Genomic DNA, 22,684 nt, shown 5'->3' on the forward strand with positions numbered 1-22,684 from the left:
AGCAGATAGCAAATGGGAGTCCTGCCCTTTTCCCAACACTGATTTGCCCAGAGCTCAAAACAGAATCGCTTGTGTTAGAATCTTGGGGTGCTCTTGAGTGGGAATTGAGTTGTCTCGTTGGAGAGATTTGCAGACTTTTTGAATATGAGTCAAGGAGGAGGAGCAAGCAGCATGCATGCCCGAGAACCAGGAGCAGCAGGAAAGATGGACGTGCCAGCTCAGAGAGAACCGCCCTTCCTTCGTGTGTTTCTGCCACGGGGTCCTCAGTGGCCTGGGTGATGCCCGCCCGTGTGGGTGAGGGCCTTTCTCTCTACTCGGTCCTGACTGCTCATGTCTCGCTGAGACACCTCACAGACACACCCAGAAGCGATGCCGCACCCGCTTTCTCGTCCCTCACGCTGCCGTGCGTCCTGACCCTCCGTGCTGCTTCCCTTCCTGACTCTTGAGAGTGACGTGGACCCACTCTGTCCAGCGTGGTGGTCGCCGGCTGGAGCGGAGGTGGACGGCCCTGGGTTCGCGTGGTCCCACCCCTGACCGCGTGCTTTCCACCTTCCAGCACCTTGTCATCTCCTCTCCTGTTCTCCCCTCCTTGAGGATTTATACTTTTGAAAAGGTTACTTCGCTGCAGTTATCGAGAGTCTTGGGGGTGGAGCAGTGTTAGCCCATGTGTTCAGTTTGCTGTCTTCATCAGGCGTGTGGATTGGTTTTGAGGCACCGATTCATTCATTCATTTAGAGTTAGTGCCAGATGATGTGTCACCATTATTAATGAATAAAAATGTGTAACTTGTGTTCATGTGACGTTTCAATCGTGTTTCAGTATTAAAAAAATAAGAATTTGATATCTCTAGTTTAAATCTCATACTAAATAATGGTTTGGGAAAGCTTCATTTAGATTGGTGTCCTAAAGGAACAGTTATGAGCGGGACACAAAGGAAGTGGAGGATTGAGAAAAAACAGATTTATGATTACGGTTCTCAGACCCCATGAGAATTGGCTCTTAATAATGCTGAATTTAATTTGGGAACCAGGAGAACCTAATTATATTGAAAACATTCCCTTAAATGGAAGTATACAGATTTTAAGGTAAATTCTTCCCAGATGGTGAATTGTTTGGTAGCAAGTAATTAAAATGTAAAATGCAGTGGTTTAAGCAAGTTAAGGGTTCTCTTTTTCTTAAATACATTTGTAGTAAGCAGGGCAGCTTCTTTATGTCACTGGAGATCTGTTTAGCACATGGCTTCCATTCAAAGGTTACCTTATGACCACAGATTGACTGCTGCAGCTCCAGTCATAACCTCTGCATTCCAGGAAGGTGTTAAGAGCAGCAGAAGGGAGTCTACTACTTGAGTCTCCCTTCAGCCTTGTAAGGAGCTCTCCTAGAAGCCACATCCACCAGCTTTAGCTTCTTGTTGGCCAGAACTTAATCACTTAGCCGTCCCTGTCCAGAAGGAAGTCTGGGAAATGCTTTTCCTGTGGGCCCATGGTCGATCAGTGGTCATTAAAGCAGAAGGGAGACTGGGTGCTGGGTAGGGAGCTCGCATTGCCTGCCGTAATGACGTGACTGTGGGCATGAAGACAGTGGCAAGACAAGATCCCATTCAGCGTCTTAACACTCTGGCCGGGTGTGGCGAGGTCGCCTGTGCTAGGAGCCAGCAGGCCACTTCCCCAGCTCTGCTTGCCGCCCTGCCTCTGTGAGTCTCTCCGTCTGGATAGATACATCAGACAGCTGTACTGGGCAATTCTGTGGAACTTTGCACACAAGCTGTAACCCCAGATTTCACAACATTTGTAAAGATTTTTTAGTATAGGACTGTAAGTGTGAATTAGAAAATTTGGAAGATATCTGTGGGACTTTTCACACCCCTGTGCCATTAACATACATTTTAATATTTAGCGTATCTTCACTTAATCTTTTCACTGTGTTTTTATATGTTTTTGCATCAATATTATGTTTTCCATCCCTCTCCCCCCATGAGCGGAGAGGTTTTCATAATCCTCATTTTAGTGGCTATATAATCCTCTATCCAGTGAATACTGCCTGTCTGTTTAGCACTTCCACTATTTTTAGATGTTTACTTTCACTTCCAATTTCTTGGTTTTATAAGAAGTAATATGAAGTAATCTTTGCATAGTTTTGTCTATGTTTAGAATACTTGTTGTGTTAAAGATATGTATTAAAGGTTATGTATTAATATGATTTTGGGGTCCAGAAGTATTAATAAGTTTGAATCTTTAGTGTACCATTTCATACTAAAATCTTCAGTGTACAAGAGACCACATTATTTGAACTCTTGTCGGAATTGGATTAATATTTTTGATTATCTGACATTAATTCGCATTTTTAATAACTTGGACCTTAAACCTTTTTCGTATGTTAGTTGTCTGTCCTGTTTTGTGAATTGCCTGTTCATGTCCTGTGCTGTGTTCTTACATATCAGTGTTATATTGCTTTTCCTATAGCTGTGATTTCTATGAACTTTTTTTTTAACCTAGAAGATTTTTTTAATGTGTTAGTCGCCCACTCGCGTCCAACTCTTTGTGATCCCCTTGTACCAACCCACCAGGCTCCTCCGTCCGTGCGATTCTCCAGGCAAGAGAGTACCGGAGTGGGTAGCCATTCCCTTCTTCGGGGATCTGCCCAACCCAGGGATTGAACCTGGGTCTCCTGCACTGCAGGTGATTCTTTACTGTCTGAGCCACCAGGGAAGAAAGATTTTGGCATCTGGTCTATTACTTCATGACGAATAATAAATGGGGAAAAAGTGGAAACAGTAACAGATTTTATTTCTTGAGTTCCACAATCACTGTGGATGGTGACTGCAGCCATGAAATTAAAAGATGCTTGCTCCTTGGAAGAAAAGCTATGATAAACCTAGAGAGCATATTTTGCTGACAAAGGTCTGTGTAATCAAAGCTCTGGTTTTCCAGTAGTCATGTACAGATGTGGCGGGGGGGGGAACATAAGGCTGAACACTGAAGAACTGATGCTTCTGAACTGTGGTGTTGGAGAAGACTCTTGAGAGTCTCTTGAAGTGCAAGGAGATCCAACCAGTCCATCCTAAAGGAAATCAACTCTGATTATTCATTGGAAGGACTGATGCTGAAGCTGAAGCTCTAATACTTTGGCCACATGATGCAACTCATTGGAAAAGACTGATGCTGGGAAAGCTTGAAGGCAAGAGGAGAAGGGGACGACAGAGGATGAGATGGTTGATGGCATCACCGACTCAGTGGACATGAGTTTGAGCAAACTCCAGGAGATAGTGAAGGATAGGGAAGCCTGACTTGCAGTTCATGGAGTCGCAAAGATTCGGATATGACTGATAGACTGAACAACAAAAGTTTCTTTTGTGGTAAAACGTACATACCGTAAAATTTACCATTTTAACCATTTTTGAACGTCCAGTTTGGTGAATGGAATACATTCCCATTGTTGTGCAGCTGTTACCACCATCCACCTCCAGGACTGGTTCATCTCCCAGCCTGGCACTCTGACCCTGTTAAAGAATAACTCCCCCCTTTCCCCTCCCCCGGCTCCCCCAATCCTCCTTTGTATGTCTGTGACTGCAGCTCTTCCAGGCCCTCATACGAGCAGACTTGAACAGTATTTGCCCTTTCGTGACTGGCATGCTTCACTTAGTATAATGTCTTCAAGGTTCAGCCACATTGTAGCGTATCAGAATTTCCATCTTTTTAGGGCCAATAAATATTCTTGTTGTAGGTATGTACCATATTTTGTTTATACTGTGAACTCTTACGTATAATAGGTAGCAACCTTTTGTCAAGAACACATACTTGTTTTTATCATTTTCCCCCCTTTGCACATTATGTTTTGAGCTAATATACCTGTGAATTTTTATGTAGTAAGCCTATTTTGCTTTGATGTTGACACGTAATTTTCATCCGTCTGGGATTTATTTGGAGCACCAGTTGACACTGAGCTCAAACCCAGGAAGAATCCAGGAGCCTGGCTTCATCTGTTTTCTTGCTGGGAACGTCTTCCATAGGCTCAGTTTTTGCTTCACACCAACCAGGCAGCTCTTGGCTGGGAGACGAGAAACACTCCCTGTTAGCACGCACACTTGCCATGCTGTTTTTGTCTTCTCCTGATCCTTTTTTTCCCCTCTACTTAGTTTAAATGCTTTGTTTATCAAGTGTACTTATTAAGGTGCTTGCATTCCTCTTCAAGGTGAGAAAAGATTTTGTAGCTGTCTGTGGTTAATCTATATAATTTCTTCTGGCATGAGTTAGGTTATCGACAGTATAGCTGACATTTGCCCAGCACCTGCTGTGTGCCCTGCCCCTCCCCCACTCAGCGTTTGCCTGTATTTACCCAGTTATTTAACCCCACCAACAGCCTTTGTTTTTCGGGTTGATATGCTATGCTATGCTAAGTCACTTCAGTCGTGTCCGACTCTGTTCGACCCCACAGACGGCAGCCCACCAGGCTCCTCCGTCCCGGGGATTCTCCAGGCAAGAACACTGGAGTGGGTTGCCATTTCCTTCTCCAATGCATGAAAGTGAAAAGTGAAAGGGAGGTCACTCAGTCGTGTCCGACTCTTAGCGACCCCATGGATTGCAGCCTAACAAGCTCCTCCATCCATGGGATTTTCCAAGCAAGAGTACTGGAGTGGGGTGCCATTGCCTTCTCCGTTTCAGGTTGATAGGAAGCACTTTAAGGAGATATTTGGTAGCCAGCACTGTTGAAACCTGCAGCTGTTACTCATGTGCTTTAGATGAAAGAGGTCTAGAATAGCAGCCATGACGCTGTGCTGACCATGCAGTGGGTTTGTTTGTTTTTAAGGAAGTAACAGGTTTAATCGCAACACCTTGAGGCTGGCACGTTAAAATAAGTTACATGTTGGGTGACTTTTAGATCCCTTATTTACAGTCTGCTTTTGATGCCTCTATTATTTCTCCCTTAAGATTGCGTTCTCTCTCCCATCCGGGGAATATATTGATTCTAATTACAGTAATTAAAACTTGCTTGGGGCACTGTGTTTGAGCTTTGCCTTAGTTGCTAGACAGGAGTCTGAACCAAAACCCCCCGTCGACAGCCCGCTGACTTGTTTGAAGAGACAGCGCACAGCACAGAGTCAGAAGGTGCAGAGGACTTCCAGTCCTCGGGGCCTCCTCTCGGCTCTGCGCTGCTGCCCGGTGTGTGTCCTGAGAGGACACGTTCCTGAGAGGACCCGCCTTTCCTGGGTCTCAAGCAGAGGGCTTAGTGTGCAGGCACGGGCACTGCACACGAGCTTGTGTGTGCCGTGGTGACGAGATACACACACTGCTGTACATCTCGGGTTTACATTTTATTTTAGACTCAATCGTGATGAAAAGCGTTGTGTGAAATGTACCCCTTTATCCGTATGTTCGTGTTTAGTCCAGCGTGCTGCCTGTGTTCACCCTGTGCTGTGACAGGTCTCTGGAACGTTCCCATCTCATTATCTGACACTCTGCCCTTGAAGCAGCTCCCATTCCTCTCCACTGCACACCTTGTTTTGTTTTTTTGAAGTTGTTGACACAGAAGAACATGAAGGCGTGTTCATGTGACAGCTTGTTCGAGGGAGTGTCTCGTGTCAGCACCCATAGAGCCCATGCTTTTTAATCGCTGCGGAAGGTTGTGTTTATGGACGTGGGGTCGTTTGTTGCATCAGTTCTTAGACATGGGCATTTGGGTTTTTTCCCATCTTAGAAACAGCGCCTCTCTGAGGCACTTTGGTTTTTTTGCGGGGATAGGGTGATGCGATTTTGTTTCCTGGTCTTAGCCGAGAGACTGTCGCTAGTAGGCGTGTCTCTCATTGCTCCTTGCTGATGCTTTTGGTAACAATAACTCACCACATGCCAGGTGCTGCCTGGGTTTAGGTTCCTGTGAGGTCAGCACTAATTGTGCAGAGAGAGGAAGTCAGTTTCCAAACTTAGGAAAATCGAAGGCAGGGCGTGAACCACAGAGCTCTCCTCCTGGGCGGGCTGGTGTGGGCTCGGCTCAGCTGTTTTGCTGCCTGCTATGGTGTCTGGTTTTTATGTGTTTTGTTTGTGTGTTCATGTTTGAAAACTCAGGTTTGATTTTTCTCTTTGATTTTTATTGGGTGAGTTCTTCCTGAGAATTCAGTAATTTTTAAAAATTGTTTTAGTTACTTTTATTTGTACAGTTTAAAATATTTTGAAAGAATGTTAGACTTGAAAGTTTAAAAAAATCTTTACAGATTACTTCCATATACTCTTTCTCCAGCTCCCTCTGTTAACATCTGTCGTAACTGCAATGTAATTATCAAAACTAGAAAATCAACATTGATGTGATGCTGCTAACTCATCCACAATCCCGATTTGAATTTTTCTGGTATTTCCCTTTTTTGGTCCCAAGACTCAGTATTTAAAACTTTTTTTTAATGTAGCTATACGTTTGTGTATTTACTTGCGTTTGTAGGGGTGACTGCTTCCTCCTGTGCTTAGTGACTAAGTTGTTACACTTCCACATTTTCTCACCTTCTCTTCCTTTCCTCTGTCACCTGCTTTGGACTGATTGTTACTAAACACTGGGCTTCCCTGGTGGCTCAGAGGGTAAAGAATTGCCTGCAGTACAGGAGACGCGGGTTTGATCCCTGGGTCAGGAAGATCTCCTGGAGAAGGGATTGGTTACCCACTCCAGTATTGCTGCCTCGAGAATTCCACAGATGGAGGAGCCTGGCTGTAGTCCATGGGGTTGCAAAGAGTTGGACACGACTAATACTTTCACTAAACATTCTAATATTTACATCTATAACGTTATGTATACTAATATATGTGATACTCTGTCAATAAAACAATTATTTTTTGATTCCATGATACAAGGTTATCAATGTCTTTTTATTCTTTCCTCCTTTCCATGTATACCTCTCAACTTAATACTGGTTCTGCTGATTTAATTTACAGTGTTTACATTCTGTTCTATGGCTATAATTCTCAGAAAAGAAAAATCTTTATTTCTATATCTTATATGGATTAATTGCTCACTGTGAGTCATTGGCTGTACTTTCTGCATTTTGATTGTCTGGCTAAAACTTATCTCCTAATAGTTAATTCAGGAAAGCTTCATAGGAATGAGATTCTTCCAGGTTCTTATATGTTTAAAAGTGAAAAGGGAAAGTCACTCAGTTGTGTCCGACTCTTTGCGACCCCATGGACTATACAGTCCATGGAACTCTCCAGGCCAGAATATTGGAACCTTTCCCTGCCCCAGGGGATCTTCCCAACCTAGGGATCGAACCCAGGTCTCCCGCATTGCAGGCAGATTCTTTACCAACTGAGCCACCAGGGAAGATTTGTTTTTACAACACAACTGGTTAGCAATGTGGCCACACCTTCCTGCCCTGAGGACCCTGTAAGTGACCCAGTGGTACACACCTGTGTAGTGTTGATGGCTGAGACCGGCTGTACTTTCTGTGTTTTTTTTTTTTTTCTGTGATATCACATATGTGGATTCTTTTTTTTTTTCTAATTTTATTTTATTTTTAAACTTTACATAATTGTATTAGTTTTGCCAAATATCAAAATGAATCCGCCACAGGTATACATGTGTTACTTTCTGTGTTTTAAGGGTTGTTCTGTGTGCTCGAACATTTTCTGTTGTTCAGTTGCTAAGTCGTGTCTGACTCTTTGCGACCCCATGGACTGCAGCTCGCCAGGCTTCCCTGTCCTTTACTATCTCCTGGAGTTTGCTTAAACTCATGTCCACAGAGTTGGTGATGCCATCCAACCGTCTCATCCTCTGTCTTCCCCTTCTCCTCTTGCCCTCAAGCTTTCCCAGCATCAGGGTCTTTTCCACTGAGTCAGCTTTTCTCATCATGTGGCCAAGGTATCTGGAGCTATTTCTCCGCTCTTCTCCAGTAGCATATTGGACACCTTTCGACCTGGGGGGGGGGGTCCATCTTCTGATGCCATATCTTTTTGCCTTTTTGTACTATTCATGAGATTCTCCTGGCAGGAATACTGGAGTAGGTTGTCATTTTCTTATCCAATGAACCATGTTTTGTCAGAACTCTCCACCATGACCCATCCATCTTGGGTCGCCCTGCCGGGCATGGCTCATCACTTCACTGAGTTATGCAAGCCCCTTCGCCATGACACATGTGTGATCCATGAAGGGGCTGCTCAGACTAAGCGTGCTAAAATCCCACAGTGTTCTCTCAGAGTTCTGGAGGCTTCAGGTCTGTAGTCAGGTGCCGTCAGGGCTGGTGTCTGGTGAGACCGTCCTTCCTGACCTCTCCGTGTCCTCCACAGTCTTCCCTCTGTGCGGGTGTGAAAGAGAGCTGTCCGGTCTGCCTTCCTTTTCTTGCAAAGACATTAATCCTGTGGAATAAGGGCTCCCCCATGACCTCATGTACCCCTCTTCCCTCCCTAGAGGCTTCCTCTCCAGATGCGTTCACACAAGGGTTGGGGCTTCAACGTAGGAATTCTGGGAGACACAGCTCAGTCTATAACAAAGGGTAACGTGGAATTTTTTGCCTAAAGGCCCAGAGAATTTTTATTTATTTATTTTTTCTTTCTTTTTTTTTGCAGCTTAAATATATGATGTATATCCATATTTATTGACATGGAAAAGTGTTCACAACATACTGCTGAATGACAAAAAGCAGGTTTATTTATTCTTTTTCTGTAATCCTGTTTACTTCCTCCTCTTTGATAATGGTAGTTATTTTAAAACAGATATTTGAATTTTCTGAAATGTCTTTACCATGATTTTCACCTGATTCGTTTTTTTCTGTTTTTCTGGGTGAATGTTTTTTGGTCTGCCGTTTGTTTTTCCTGTTACTTTTCTGCCTTCCCTCCCTTTCTCGTGCGGTGTTTTTATATGGCCTTTGGCTGGTTTCTTTGAGTTCTTTCCTCATCTTGGAATGAAGGGAGTTCTTCTGGACAGCTCTGCGTGTGAGTTTGGGCCGGGCGCGGGTGAAGAGGGTCTGGGCGAAGCTGCTTCTGCGTGGGTCTTTCTGCCTCGCAGCTGATGGCAAAGTTGCCTCATCTGACCTTGTGGCCTGTGCTCTCACAGCAGCTGGGGCTCGGGGAGGGAGGCTTCTCAGCTCTTCTCTGCTCAGACTGGTCTTGTTCCACGCCGGGGCGCCCTGCTTCAGCTCTTCTCGGAGACCCGCGTGGCTGGCCTGCCATTTGGAGTCACCGGTCCTTCCCCTTCTTGGTGTCCTCTCTTGTCCCGGGGGGCGGGGGGGTGTTACTGCCCTTGGCAGCTCGCCGCAGGTCTCCTCAGCTTCAGGGTGTGTGGGTGTTGCATTATCGAAGGTAGAGTTTCCTTTTCTGTGTCTGGTTCTTGTTTTGGGGGTGGCTAGTAAGAGCAGAAGTGTTTAGAGAGGTCCTTGCTCTGCTGTGTCAAAGCTCCTAAGACATTAGGAGCTGTAAGACCATTTCTTTCTTTTTTTTTTTTTTTAGACCATTTCTTAAAGTACTGATTTCTTTAGAGTACTCCCTGAGTGTGCCCTACCTGTGAAATTAAGAAATGGTACAGCAGCCTAGTTATCATGCTTTTAGGGTAACTCTTTTATGATTCTGTTGTAGTGACATGAAATTTGAGTGAACGCTACATACAGTGAATGTTTTCTTACAGACAGAACCGCCACTGAATACACCAGAAAATCGAGAGTATCTCGCAGAAATTATGTTTGAATCATTTAATGTCCCAGGACTCTACATTGCAGTTCAGGTAAAAGCAGAGTGATTTTTATGATTCTTAAATATCCTTGGCTGTCTCATAGTGGAAGGTGATCCTAAAGGCTCCTGTTGTGAGACTGCTGTGTGTTCTTCCTTTTCTGCACCCTCCACACACACACACACACACACACACACACACACACACACACAATTTGGGTTTGAACTCAAATGCTGTCTGAACATGTTCTGTGATCTGTGTTTTTACTGCTGGTATGGAGCTATCCAGCTTTTGTCTTTTCACATACATGAGCATCTAAGGTATTTGGGTGACAGGCTTGAGACAATGGTTCTTTTTTGGCTTCTTTCCCTTCTGATCATAAAAAAGAAAAGATGCTATAGAATCTGTTGAAAAACAGAACAAAACTCTCTAGAGAACAAAAATCCCTTTGGGATTTGGGCTCCATGAGCTTGTAGAAGCTAATTGTTCTGAATGTGGGGTTTTTGTTGGTTTTGGTTGTTGTTATTTATCTGCTACTCTATATAAAGGAACTGAGATTTTTGGGAATAAATTTTTAAAAAGTATCTCCCAAAATATTTTCTGCATACTCTGGTCCTTCACTTCTAAGAAAAAGGAGGAGGAGGAGTTACATAGAAAATTAATCTGGGAGATAGCAAATGCCATGACCTCTGGTGGTTCTTACCAGCTTTTCTTTGCAAGACTCTGGTTTATTTTGCGGAAAGCTTGACTCCTTAGGTGAAGCTTACAGAATTTGCATGTTAGTCCCCCATGGGACTGGAATTTGAATTCTTGGGGGAAGATGGAGGGTGGGGAAGGGAAGAAGTTACTCAGACTTGTTGAGTAAGAGAAGGCTTGACTGAACCTGAGAACCCTCAGGTGAAGGCCTTGGGAAGAGTCTCCCCGAAGGCTCATGGTCTCCGTGTCTCCCGTGCAGGCAGTGCTGGCTCTGGCCGCCTCGTGGACATCGCGCCAGGTGGGCGAACGCACGTTAACGGGGATCGTCATCGACAGCGGGGACGGGGTCACCCACGCCATCCCAGTGGTAAGCGGCATCTTCAGGGCCTCACTCTGTGGGCCTCACCTGATCAGAGGTGAGGGAAGAGACGAAGGGAAAACACCCTTCTGGAGTTAAGACACCACTTTAGAGGACATGGCTGTACTCAGCCAAGGTAGCAGGAGTTTCACACCCAGGAGTGTGAGAAAGAAGACAGCGGCCCGTGTCTGTGGTGCTGGCAGTTTGGGATCTGCAGTGGGAGGTTTCTGCAGTCAGAGTATCAGCAGTGGTTTGGGGTCTCCTGGGTTCCGCGTGATCCCACGGTACATCACCAGGGGGTTTTCCTGGCTCACGTTCTGAGCTGTCCGCTTGGGTATCAGTAGCTCAGGATGACCTCTTTGGTGTGTCACAAGAGGTGGGTAGCTTGACCCAGCTCCTGCTTTAGAGGAATCACTTCTTGCTTCTTATTTAAGAGCCAAGAAAGGGAGATGCCCTGGTGGCTCAGATGGTAAAGAATCTGCCTGCAATGCAGGAGACCGAGGTTTGATCCCTGGGTTGGAAAGATTCCCTGGAGAATAGAATGGCACCACGCTCCAGTATTCTTGCTTGGAGAATCCCACAGACAGAGGAGCTATAGTCCATAGAGTTGCAGAGTTGGACATGACTGATTTTCACTTTCAAGGGATGATTGTTCATTTTGGCCTGCAGAATACTCTGCAATGTCAGTTTTTGGTTTTAAATTTCAAAGTGTTAGAGAAGTGATTTCTTAATTCAGGCTTCAAGAGAACACTATCTGTTTTTTCTTTCAGTCCAGTGGATTATTTAAATTAATTATTTGAAAGTGAAAGTCACTCAGTCGTGTCCAACTGTTGACCCCGTGGACTACACAGTCCATAGGATTCTCTAGGCCAGAATACTGGAGTGGCTATCTGTTCCCTTCTCCAAGGGGGATCTTCCCAACCCAGGGATTGAGCCCAGGTCTCCCGCATTGCAGGTGGATTCTTTACCAGCTGAGCCACCAGGGAAGCACATTATTTGGTTTGCTCTTTTAAAGATGAATTGAAGCTGCCTGCAGGGGGCGCACAATGGACAGTCAGACCCGCTCTGATTCCTCATCTTCCTCCTCCAGACTCAGATTCAACCCTGTTACTAGTTATCAATGGATACTGCAAGTGTGTTTTTTGCATACATGGGTGCGTGTGTGTGTCTTTTAAAAGTGCAAACTGGGTGTTTTTTTTAAAAAACAATTCATTTACTTTAATTGAAAAAATAGTCACCATTTCATTTCAGGCATTTGAGAAGTGATATACTAATATGCTAAAGCTTTAATTCCTGGAAGGCCAGCGTTCACTGCAGGGCAAGGTTCCTGTGTCCACAGTCCACAGTCAGGAGGATACAGCCACATTCCTCCCGCCTGCCCCCCTGCCAGTGTGCCCTGAGCCCCGGGGGGGTGAGGAGAGACGGGGCAGAGCCTTCTCCATGCTGGCAGAGCACCCTCCGCTGGGCCCTGAGCCCTACCCACTCTTGAGGGCCATGACCAGTGTTGGAGACCCTCGAGGTTACTGCTGAGGGCTGGCCTCCGCGTTGAGGTCATGCCCTCAGAGACAGGGCAGACCTGGGTCTGGACGGTGCCCTGCTTTTTGCCTCCCTCTGGCATCTGGTTGAGGAGAAGAAAAGAAAACTTCTACATGGTGTTCAGGCCCACAGAGAAAGCTGTTGTTCAGCTTTTTATCTGTTTCTTATTTCCAGTATTTTCCTGATTATAAAAATTACATTTGTTGAACAAAATTTGGACAGATAGAGAAGGGAAAAAAAAAAAAAGACCTGTAGTACCCACTCAGAGGACTGCATTATGCTTTTGGTTATATATCTTTCTAAGGTCTTAAACACACGTGCATATATTTTAAGCAGAATTAGAATATTCTGTGTCTGATTTTGTATTCTGACTGTACAGTGTAATCCTAAATTTATATTTTGCATATTGGTTTATCCCTAGTGTATGGTTAAATATTCTGTGTAAAAAATAGTTACTACATAATAGCCCATCCTCTGGGTATAGCATCACTCATTTATTTTCCTGTTGTTGGTTTTGTGGGCCGTTTTAATATATTTAATGCTGCAATGAAGCTGATTGAACACTGGTTGAATTCATTTTAGAAAGTGTTATATATAAAGCATAGATGGTAAAGAATCCGCCTGCAGTGTGGGAGACCTGGGTTTGATCCCTGTGTCAGGAAGATCCCCTGGAGAAGGGAATGGCAACCCACTCCAGTATTCTTGCCTGGAGAATTCTGTGGACAGAGGAGCCTGGTGGGTTACAAAGACGGAGTGACTAACACAAGACATAGAATATAAAAATTGTGAGTGGTTTGTGTCAGAGAGAGCTCATATTCTTATGAGTGTTTATGTTTATCTTTATTATTTTAATAATTTGTTCATATCTTTTATCTCGATCTTAAAATATTTAATAAATGGCTTGGACTCTTTGGGAAGGCCACAGCTTCTCTGCTAGATGGAGTTACGTCAGAAGAAACCTCAAGAGGAACTCAGGGACTTGTTCCTGCAACTTAACTGGTGATGGCGTCTGTGCTTACAGCTGTTAGGACTGACACGCTGTGACACGGAGCCGCCTCTGTCCGCTCTGTCCCAGGGGCTCGTGGCCCAGGAGACAGGGCTTCACGGGAGACTGAGGGTCCCTTCTGCACTCGAGGAAGCTGGCCTCGCTGACCGTCAGCTCCCTGGAGCGAGCTAGAGGCGCCCAGCCTGGCTTCTGTGGTGGCTGTGCCCGCAGGGCAGTGGGCGGGGGCGCCAGGCTGCAGCTCCTTGCTGGCACCGGTGGAGGACGGCCCAGCCCCTCCCAGCATGGTCCCCCGCGGCGGACCGCTCAGGGGGGCTTGACCAGTCATCCCTGAGCAGTGCCACTCACTGCATGGTGGAGGGCACCACTTCCTGGGCGCTTACTACCTGCCCGGGACTGGCTGGGTGCTGGACTTACCCATGAAGGCTGTGTCACCAACATCCGCCCCATGTGCCCCACGTTATGGATGAGGGCGCCGAGGCTGAAACGTGTCACCAGCGTCCACGGCCCCTCAGCCCATGCCTGTGGAACCAGACTGAGTCCAGGTTGTTGGCATCTGCGTCCTGCCTGCTAACCAGATTGCTGAATTTTCACGACAGGTCCACTTCTCGTTGCTGTAACACTTATAAATAAAACTTTTTCCTTTTCGTTAGAGGAACAAAAGGAGGATTCATTCGTTGTTCTGACTGGCAGCCATACTTTTTGGAAATGAACTGTCTTACAGGGTTTTCTCTTCACATTCTTGAAAACATCAGGTTCTACTGACGGAACCGCACTTGGCTCCAGGCCTGAGCGAGCCCTCCGCAGACAGTGTGGCTGAGGGAAACCCTGTGGTGCTGCGCGGGCAGGGCCGACTCAGCCCGGGAGCCCGTGCCTCCTGGACTTGCTCACAGGCCTCCCCTGGTCTTTTCCCTCCTTCCCTAGGCAGAAGGCTACGTGATTGGAAGCTGCATCAAGCACATCCCGATTGCAGGGCGGGACATCACCTATTTCATCCAGCAGCTGCTGCGGGAGCGGGAGGCGGGGATCCCACCGGAGCAGTCTCTGGAGACCGCCAAAGCCATCAAGGTAGAGACAGGCGGGGGCAGGCTGGTCTGCTCGGAGAGAAATGGTGTTTGGAGGGTTCCCTTGCTGCCATCCCCCCCGCCCCCCGCTTCATCTTCCTTCCTCCTCCCTCCCCAAGAGAACGTGGGTCTCTATCCGTTTATGCTTGCGGGGGTTCCTGCTGTTAATGAGGGCAGCTTGGTGGCCGGGGTTGAGCACCGGACCCAGGTCAGCATCATTTCAAGGAGCCTAATTAGGTTAGAACTTCAGTTAGCTGAGCGTGTCTGCCTCCCCTCCCTCCAAGTTCATCTCTAGCTTAGGGAGCAGCAGCAGTGATGTCAGGGGTCTGGTGAAGTCAGCCAGCGTTCAGACGCATTTCCAGCACCTGTAGAGTGTGGTTCTGAGCCCTGTGAATTACAGCTCAGAGTAATGCTGTTCCAGGGTGGGGTCATTGATCGGCGCCCCCCACCCCTCCCCCTGTCGTTTCTAGACTGTAATGACCATGCTGGAAAGGTTTCAGGGGCTTTAAGATCAAATCAGTAAGATGAGAAGAAAAACGTCCTACAGGGCCTTTCTAAAAGTGCCTGCTTGACCGGGCCCATCAGTCTGGTCTTTGTGTTTCTCTGTATCTAGCAGCTGACAGACCTTTTTAAAGAAGCTTTCTTTCCAGGTTGAAAATCAGGACAAATAACTGAAAATCAGGACAAATAACTGAAAATCAGGATAAATCACTAGAAATCAGGACAAATTACCATTTTTTATTAGAGCCAAAATGCAAGAGAGTCTTCATAATACAAGGGTGATTATTATACAGATGAAGAGCAAGGGTTTTGTTTATGGAGAAGCATTTAAGTGTGGGGGTGACACGGGGCCTTGGGCGTCTCCCCTTCTCATAGAGCACACAGCATCTGAACCTCAGGGAGTTTAGTCTCCCCTGCCTGTCCCCAACTAAGCACCCAGTAAGGGGCTTGAAGGGAGCAAGGGGGCACTCCCTTTTTTCCCCCCCGCCCTCGGTGAGCACAGGTGTTCTGGGGCCGGGGCTTCTGCGAGGAGGGGCCCCCGCTACCCTGGGTGTCCAGGACAGGAGCTTCCAGGGAGGAGGCGCCTCAGAGCCGAAATTGCAGCCCCGGCCCGACCCCAGATCCACCCTCTCTCCTGGGAAGGTCATGGAAGCGTCCTTTTAGACTGAAACCTCCCCCATCTGCCCTCCCTTCGCCTTTCTTCTTGTCCCTTCCCCGCCCCCTCTGTCATGCACGTGACCAGCCCTCGGGGTGGACGTGGGGGAGCGGAGCCCTGAGCGGTGACTGGGGGGCTGCTTTCTGGGTCCCCGTGGTGGCCTTTCCTTGTCGCGGGCCCTCTGGGGCCCGGTGCTGACCCTGACCCTGGATCTGGTGCGTTCAGGACGCACAGCGTGTGGCTCAGCTGTAAAGTGGGGCTGAGAGAGACCCCTGTCCCTCTAGCCAGCTGCCTGGTCTGTGGTTAGTCCTCCACTCACTCCTTCCTGAGACCGGGGCGGGGGCGTCCTGGAAAGGTGGTGGAGCCCCTGCACCCCACAGGGGTGGTCTCCGCAGGCCTGAGGCTGGTGGGCCTGGCACTCACGGTCCTGGCAGCGGGGGTTCAGAGCTTAGTGCAGACATGGCTGCGCCCCATCCAGCGTCACTGAGGTGTTCATGCCGTCACTTAGACCAGTTGAGATGCCCTAAGAACTCAGCAGGCCTCCAGGGCAGCGGCACACTTCTGTCTGCAGTCTGCAGACTTGCAGTCGTATGGACTCACTCTGATGTTAACGAGCACAGTGTTGTGGAGCTTATAATTTGACAGAGTATATCAAGGATGGCAATAGGATCTGTTTCAGGGATTCTAGGACACTTCAAACTTATTATCGTGAAACCACCTTCAGTTCAGTTCAGTCTCTCAGTCGTGTCTGACTCTTTGCGACTCCATGGACTGCAGCACGCCAGGCCTCCCTGTCTATCACCAACTCCTGAGGCCCTAAGATGTGCGGTGAGCATGAGCTCTGTGCCTGGTGTTGAACACAGCCTACGTTGCCCACAGGAAGCTTATTTCAGGATCTGGTAACCAAGAGCCACCTGCTTCTCTGCTGAGGTCAGCTCTCAGGACAGGTGGTTGACCAGAGATCCCCAGGGGAGCATCACCAGACGCCAAGGAGACACTGGGCACGTCTCAGGCTGGTGCTGGTGCCTGGGTGAAAACCAGGAGCAGGTTCTCAGGCTGCGGTGCGTGGCCACTCTGTCCTGCCCATTGGCCTCTTTTGTCCGTGGCGCCTGGCACCTTGTAGCGTGCCGTGTCGTCTGCTTCTTCGTCACGTCGTTGCTTCCTCTCCTGACTCCATGCTGGAGTGTGTGCTCCAGCGGGCAGGGGTGTGTGTTTTCTTGTGAGTCCTGTGTGTCCACGTTGTAGAGCTGGTGGCTGTGCCGTGTCAGACTGCACAGCAGGTTCAGGACCCGTGATCAGCCGTGTTCAGTATCAGGGTGAAGTTGGCCGTGTTCAGTGTGGGGCTGCAGTGCAGGTCTGCTGGTCTGGGTGGACGGCTGTGAGTGCCTGGGCAGGCGCCGCGTGGGGCCCCACGAGGAATAAGGAGACAGGAGATGGAGACAAGATACCTAGTACATACTGTCAGTACTTCCGCTGATAAGCAGCAGAATATGACAGGGGAGGGCTGAGATGAATAGCCAAGCTGCAAAGCAAGCAGGTTCACTCATAGTCTGGAGCAGAGTCATGAAAAGTCTGTGAGGCCGGACCGCGTCCGCACTGGAGTTGTGATGAGCGGGCAGGACTGGTTTCGGGGTGTCCAGGGCTGGGGGTCACTGGGTCTCGGTCAAAGGCAGACTCTGGTGACTTCTCTGTGTGTGTGTGTCTGCAGGAGAAATACTGCTACATCTGCCCTGATATAGTCAAGGAGTTCGCCAAGTACGACGTGGATCCTCGGAAGTGGATCAAACAGTACACGGGGATCAACGCCATCAACCAGAAGAAGTTCGTCATAGATGTTGGCTACGAAAGGTTCCTGGGCCCTGAGATTTTCTTTCACCCGGAGGTAAAGAGGCGGGCTTTCTGAGAGCAAAGTCCGTCGTGTGTGGTGGAGCGATGCTGCCCCCTGGTGTATGTAGGCAGCAGTCCTCGGGCCGCCTTCCCGTAAGGACCGCCGGGCGCCTGCTGTACCCTCTGCAGCTGTTACAGCACCGTGTGTTATAGCACCTGCTTGACTGTTGCCCTTTTTAGACCTGGCTCTCTGTTGAAAAAACAGGTAACAAGTGATTAGGAAGATGCTTTAAGAGCAACAGAAGATAATGGAATGGTGTTGCTCTCATAGTAACGAGAAAACTAGTTAACCCCCGCAGGCCATCAGTGTGGGCGTAGGAGGGCACGTGACCTTTCCATTCTTTGTGACGGTCTGTCCCAACTCCAGTTTTGAACCCCGTGTTTCCTGCTGCAAATTCAGATACAGTAATGAAGAGACGACATTTTAAGATTTAATAAAATGGGTTGTATTCGTATTTTGGTTTGTTTTTCTAATTCAGTTTGCTTTTGGTAGGTAGGTTACACGCTGCCACCTGTTTCCACTGTGTGTCACCTTTCGTGCAGGCAGATGGCTCACAGTGTCACCTCACCACAGTCTTAACACTCATTCATGCCCTTTGATATCATAGATTTAAAACAGACACAAAACTGACCATGACCAGTGAACAGCTGGTGAGCACCTGGATGTTACTTTCTTGAGTTCATTAAAGGTGTCCTTGATTTTTAAAGCATAGTTCAAATGTTTAAAATTGAATTCTTTTACACTTTACCTTATTTGACTTACAGAACTGAATCGAAGACTGTTTACTCAGTGACGTGACCGTTACCATATTGTTTCATTGGAAAGCCACCCCTTCCAGCCGTCCCCCTTGCACCTCCGCCAGGCTTCTGGCTCAGGTTTCCAGTGTGATCGTTCATTGGCTGTGTTTTCTCTTGTATCCTGGGCTAATTTTTACATGACATTAATACTCATAAGTGATACACTTGTTCTTACTCACGGTGTTTCCATAACATCACACACATGTGACTTACAGTCTTGGACTGAAGGACTCCTGGTGTCTCCTGACGCAGGGCTGGGTGCTCTTGGCTCCTATGTGATGTTTTCCCCTCACTGAGCCCACACGTGTCGCCGGGATGTGTCACCATCAGTCACCCCATGCACACTCACTTGGGTTCGTTTGACATACCAATATTTGACGTGGTCATTCTAGCCTGATGGTTTTAAAAGTTACAGTACATACTGTATTTATTACAGTCACTTTAAAAAAAAGTTATTGAGAGAAGTATGTAATGTTTCTTTTATGTTTGTACAAAATTCAGTTTGCCAACCCAGATTTCATGGAGTCCATCTCGGAGGTTGTTGATGAAGTCATACAGAACTGCCCCATCGACGTTCGTCGTCCGCTGTATAAGGTATCAGCCGCCTGGGGGAGGTGCTCGGGTTTCATCCCACAGCCTAAGGCCCAGCATTCTTAGAAGAACAGGTTCTTAACATCAGTGTGCAGACGTTCCTGTCTCACCGTGGTCTTGTAGGATTTGTTAAAGGCCAGCATACTGGTGAAATGTTTTTCTTGGAGTGGCGATGACATAAATGTTTGGAAATAGGACTCAGTTAACCGGAAGTTTTTAATTTAAGTCTTCTTGTATCTTTATTCTTATTTGGCCAGCTGTATTTTAAATTGGACAATTTTAACCCTGCATAGTGACCGATAGATAAAGGCAGCCCTTCCCCGCCTGCTCTCCCTGAATTCGCTGGTCTTGCTTCACGCATGTTTAGGTTTGTCCCACATGTGCTGTTGCCAGAAAGAAGTTAGATCCTAACTGAAGCGTCGGGTGGGAATGCCCATGTGATAATGTTTTCAAGAATTCTGTGTGACCAGGGAGCTTTGAAACCTGAAATGAGAAAAGACTAGTCTGTGTAATTACTGGATGAAAGGAGATGTTGCTGACAGCTGGATATTGAGAGCAGGAAGTGGCGGTCAGCTGGCCTTCCTTCACCTGTGGTTGCCCTCTGCCTCATGCTCTAGGCCTGCAGCCTCTGCCGAGTCTTACCTTCTCAGCTCGGGGGGCTGAGCTTAGAGGAGACCATCAGGCCCGGGAGTGAGGGCGTACACAGTAGAGTACTGTGTAGTCTTCAAAAAGAATGAGGTGAATCAGTGTAAATTCAGATGAAAAGACGTTATAGTATATGTTAAGTGAAAAGGGAAATCGTAAAATTTATGTATACTATTATTTAATTTAAAATGTAGTTCGTGTATGTATATATACATACATCAGATCAGATCAGATCAGAGTCACTCAGTCGTGTCCGACTCTTTGCGACCCCATGAATCGCAGCACGCCAGGCCTCCCTGTCCATCACCAACTCCCGGAGTTCACTCAGACTCACGTCCATCGAGTCAGTGATGCCATCCAGCCATCTCATCCTCTGTCCTCCCCTTCTCCTCCTGCCCCCAATCCCTCCCAGCATCAGAGTCTTTTCCAATGAGTCAACTCTTCGCATGAGGTGGCCAAAGTACTGGAGTTTCAGCTTTAGCATCATTCCTTCCAAAGAAATCCCAGGGCTGATCTCCTTCAGAATGGACTGGTTGGATCTCCTTGCAGTCCAAGGGACTCGAAAGAGTCTTCTCCAACACCACAGTTCAAAAGCATCAGTTCTTCAGCGCTCAGCCTTCTTCACAGTCCAACTCTCACATCTATACATGACCACAGGAAAAACCATAGCCTTGACTAGACGAACCTTTGTTGGCCAAGTAATGTCTCTGCTTTTGAATATGCTATCTAGGTTGGTCATAACTTTCCTTCCAAGGAGTAAGCGTCTTTTAATTTCATGGCTGCAGTCACCATCTGTAGTGATTTTGGAGCCCAGAAAAATAAAGTCTGACACTGTTTCCACTGTTTCCCCATCTATTTCCCATGAAGTGGTGGGACCGGATGCCATGATCTTCTTTTTCTGAATGTTGAGCTTTAAGCCAACTTTTTCACTCTCCACTTTCCCAGTATGCTACTGGAGATCAGTGGAGAAATAACTCCAGAAAGAATGAAGGGATGGAGCCAAAGCAAAAACAATACCCAGCTGTGGATGTGACTGGTGATAGAAGCAAGGTCCGATGCTGTAAAGAGCAATATTGCATAGGAACCTGGAATGTCAGGTCCATGAATCAAGGCAAATTGGAAGTGGTCAAACAAGAGATGGCAAGAGTGAATGTCAACATTCTAGGAATCAGCGAACTGAAATGGACTGGAATGAGTGAATTTAACTCAGATGACCATTATATCTACTACTGCGGGCAGGAATCCCTCAGAAGAAATGGAGTGGTCACCATGGTCAACAAAAGAGTCCGAAATGCAGTACTTGGATGCAATCTCAAAAACAACAGAATGATCTCTGTTCGTTTCCAAGGCAAACCATTCAATATACATACATACATACATATATATTTGAAAATGTTTTGAATGATATATGCCAGACTTAAAATATCTTTGGGGTTGGGAGATGGATAACTTTTACTTTCTACTTTTTGTGTTTTAAAATTGTTTGAAATTTTATAGTTAAATATTATTTTTATTATTTCCTATGTAGGAACATTCTCCTATGTAGACAGCTTTTTATGGGTGAAAACAAATTATAATTTTATTTTTATTGCTCAGTTCAGTTGCTCAGGCATGTCTATTTTTGACCCCATGGACTGCAGCATACCAGGCTTCCCTGTCCATCACCAACTCCCAGAGCTTGCTCAAACTCATGTCCATTGAGTCGGTGATACCATCCAACCATCTCATCCTCTGTTGTCCCCTTCTCCTCCTGCCTTCAGTCTTTCCCAGCATTAGGGTCTTTTCCAATGAGTCATTTCTTTGCATCAGGTGGCCAGAGTACTGGAGCTTCAGCTTCAGCATCAGTCCTTCCAATGAATATTCAGGACTGATTTCCTTTAGGATTGACTGGTTTGATCTTGCAGTCTAAGGGACTGTCAAGAGTCTTCTCCAACACCACAGTTCAAAAGCATCAATACTTCAGTGGTCAGCTTTCTTTATGGTCCAACTCTCATATCCATGCATGACTATTGGAAAAACCATAGCTTTGACTAGATGGACCTTTGTCAGCAAGATAGTATCTCTGCTTTTTAATATGCTGTCTAGGTTGGTCATAGCTTTTCTTCTGAGGAGCAAGCATCTTTTAATTTCATGACTGCAGTCACCATCTACAGTAATTTTGCAAGAAAATAAAGTCTGCAAGAAAACAAAGTCTCTCACTGTTTCCATTGTTTCCCCATCTATTTGCCATGAAGTGATGGGACCGGATACCATGATGTTCATTTTTTGAATGTTGAGCTTTACGCCAGCTTTTTCACTCTCCTCTTTCACTTTCGTTAAGAGGCTCTTTAGTTCCTCTTCACTTTCTGCCATAAGGGTGATGTCATCCGCGTATCTGAGGTTATTGATATTTCTCCCGGCAATCTTGATTTTAGCTTGTGCTTCATCCAGCCCAGCATTCCACATGATGTACAAGGTGACAATATACCATCTTGACATACTCCTTTCCCAACTTGGAACCAGTCCACTGTTCCATGTCTAGTTCTGACTGTTGCTTCTTGACCTGCATACAGATTTCTCAGGAGGCAGAACAATTATACCAAAGAAATTCTCAGACCTACAAAAGATTTTCCAACCTGGAGATCTGGCAAAGGGACCGAGAACCCCAGGGAATTTGACTTTAGAGGCCAGTGGGATTTGATTTTTACTGTTACATGTGCTTAATTAAACATCTCTCTCCTCCAATAAAATGTGCAAGAAAGGGAAACTAGAGACAGAGGAGAGTATTAAAGTTTAGTAAAATTCATGCCTTGTTCTCTTTACTTGTTAAATCTCAGCTGACATTGGCTGTATCTTCATGTCCGTGAAAGCACGGAACAGGTGTGCTCTCTTTAGTCTTCGTTTCATTGTAATGGAGATGAAACTTGTGCCAGTGGCTACGAAGGTTCAGGATGGGGTGAGATTTTTTTCTTTAGACAGTTGAGTTCACTTTCAGTGAAATTACAGGAAGTAGAGATGGCCTGGTAGCCTGAGCTCCTTCCTTACTTAATAGAGGACTACCCTGGGCCCCAGAACTAGACGGACCCAGGTTAAATGGAGCAAATTGGTCTTGGACTTGTAGTTATAAAATCCTGGCTATATTTCCTGAGTTGCACAGCATGTCTTGTAGCTTATTTATTTTATGCAGAATAGTTTGTATCTCTCAGTCCCCTGCCCCTGTCTTGCCTCTTCCCGATCCAACTGGTAACCACTGATTGTTCTCTATGAAAAGTATTGGAAGTTGCTTAGTTGTGTCCGACTCTTTGGGACCCCATGCACTACACAGTCCATGGACTTCT

The 22,684-nt window shown here is 46.6% G+C and overlaps 1 protein-coding gene across 5 annotated transcripts in view; it reads left to right on the forward strand.

Moving 5' to 3' along the window:
- Positions 1 to 22,684, forward strand: part of ACTR3B (actin related protein 3B) — a 73,512-nt gene that overhangs the window by 37,055 nt on the left and 13,773 nt on the right. For 3 of the 5 annotated variants that reach the window (XM_061415279.1, XM_061415278.1, XM_061415282.1), the window contains 5 exons: positions 9,592 to 9,687; positions 10,589 to 10,696; positions 14,151 to 14,294; positions 17,155 to 17,328; positions 18,633 to 18,725. In XM_061415279.1, coding sequence (XP_061271263.1) covers positions 9,592 to 9,687; positions 10,589 to 10,696; positions 14,151 to 14,294; positions 17,155 to 17,328; positions 18,633 to 18,725 — 615 coding nt within the window. Of the gene's footprint in view, positions 1 to 8,569; positions 8,904 to 9,591; positions 9,688 to 10,588; positions 10,697 to 14,150; positions 14,295 to 17,154; positions 17,329 to 18,632; positions 18,726 to 22,684 lie in introns of those variants that run through there. The other 2 variants (XM_061415280.1, XM_061415281.1) reach the window with 2 other exon arrangements.

The sequence above is a fragment of the Bos javanicus genome, chromosome 4, assembly GCF_032452875.1.
Source record: "Bos javanicus breed banteng chromosome 4, ARS-OSU_banteng_1.0, whole genome shotgun sequence".
Taxonomy (NCBI): domain Eukaryota; kingdom Metazoa; phylum Chordata; class Mammalia; order Artiodactyla; family Bovidae; genus Bos; species Bos javanicus.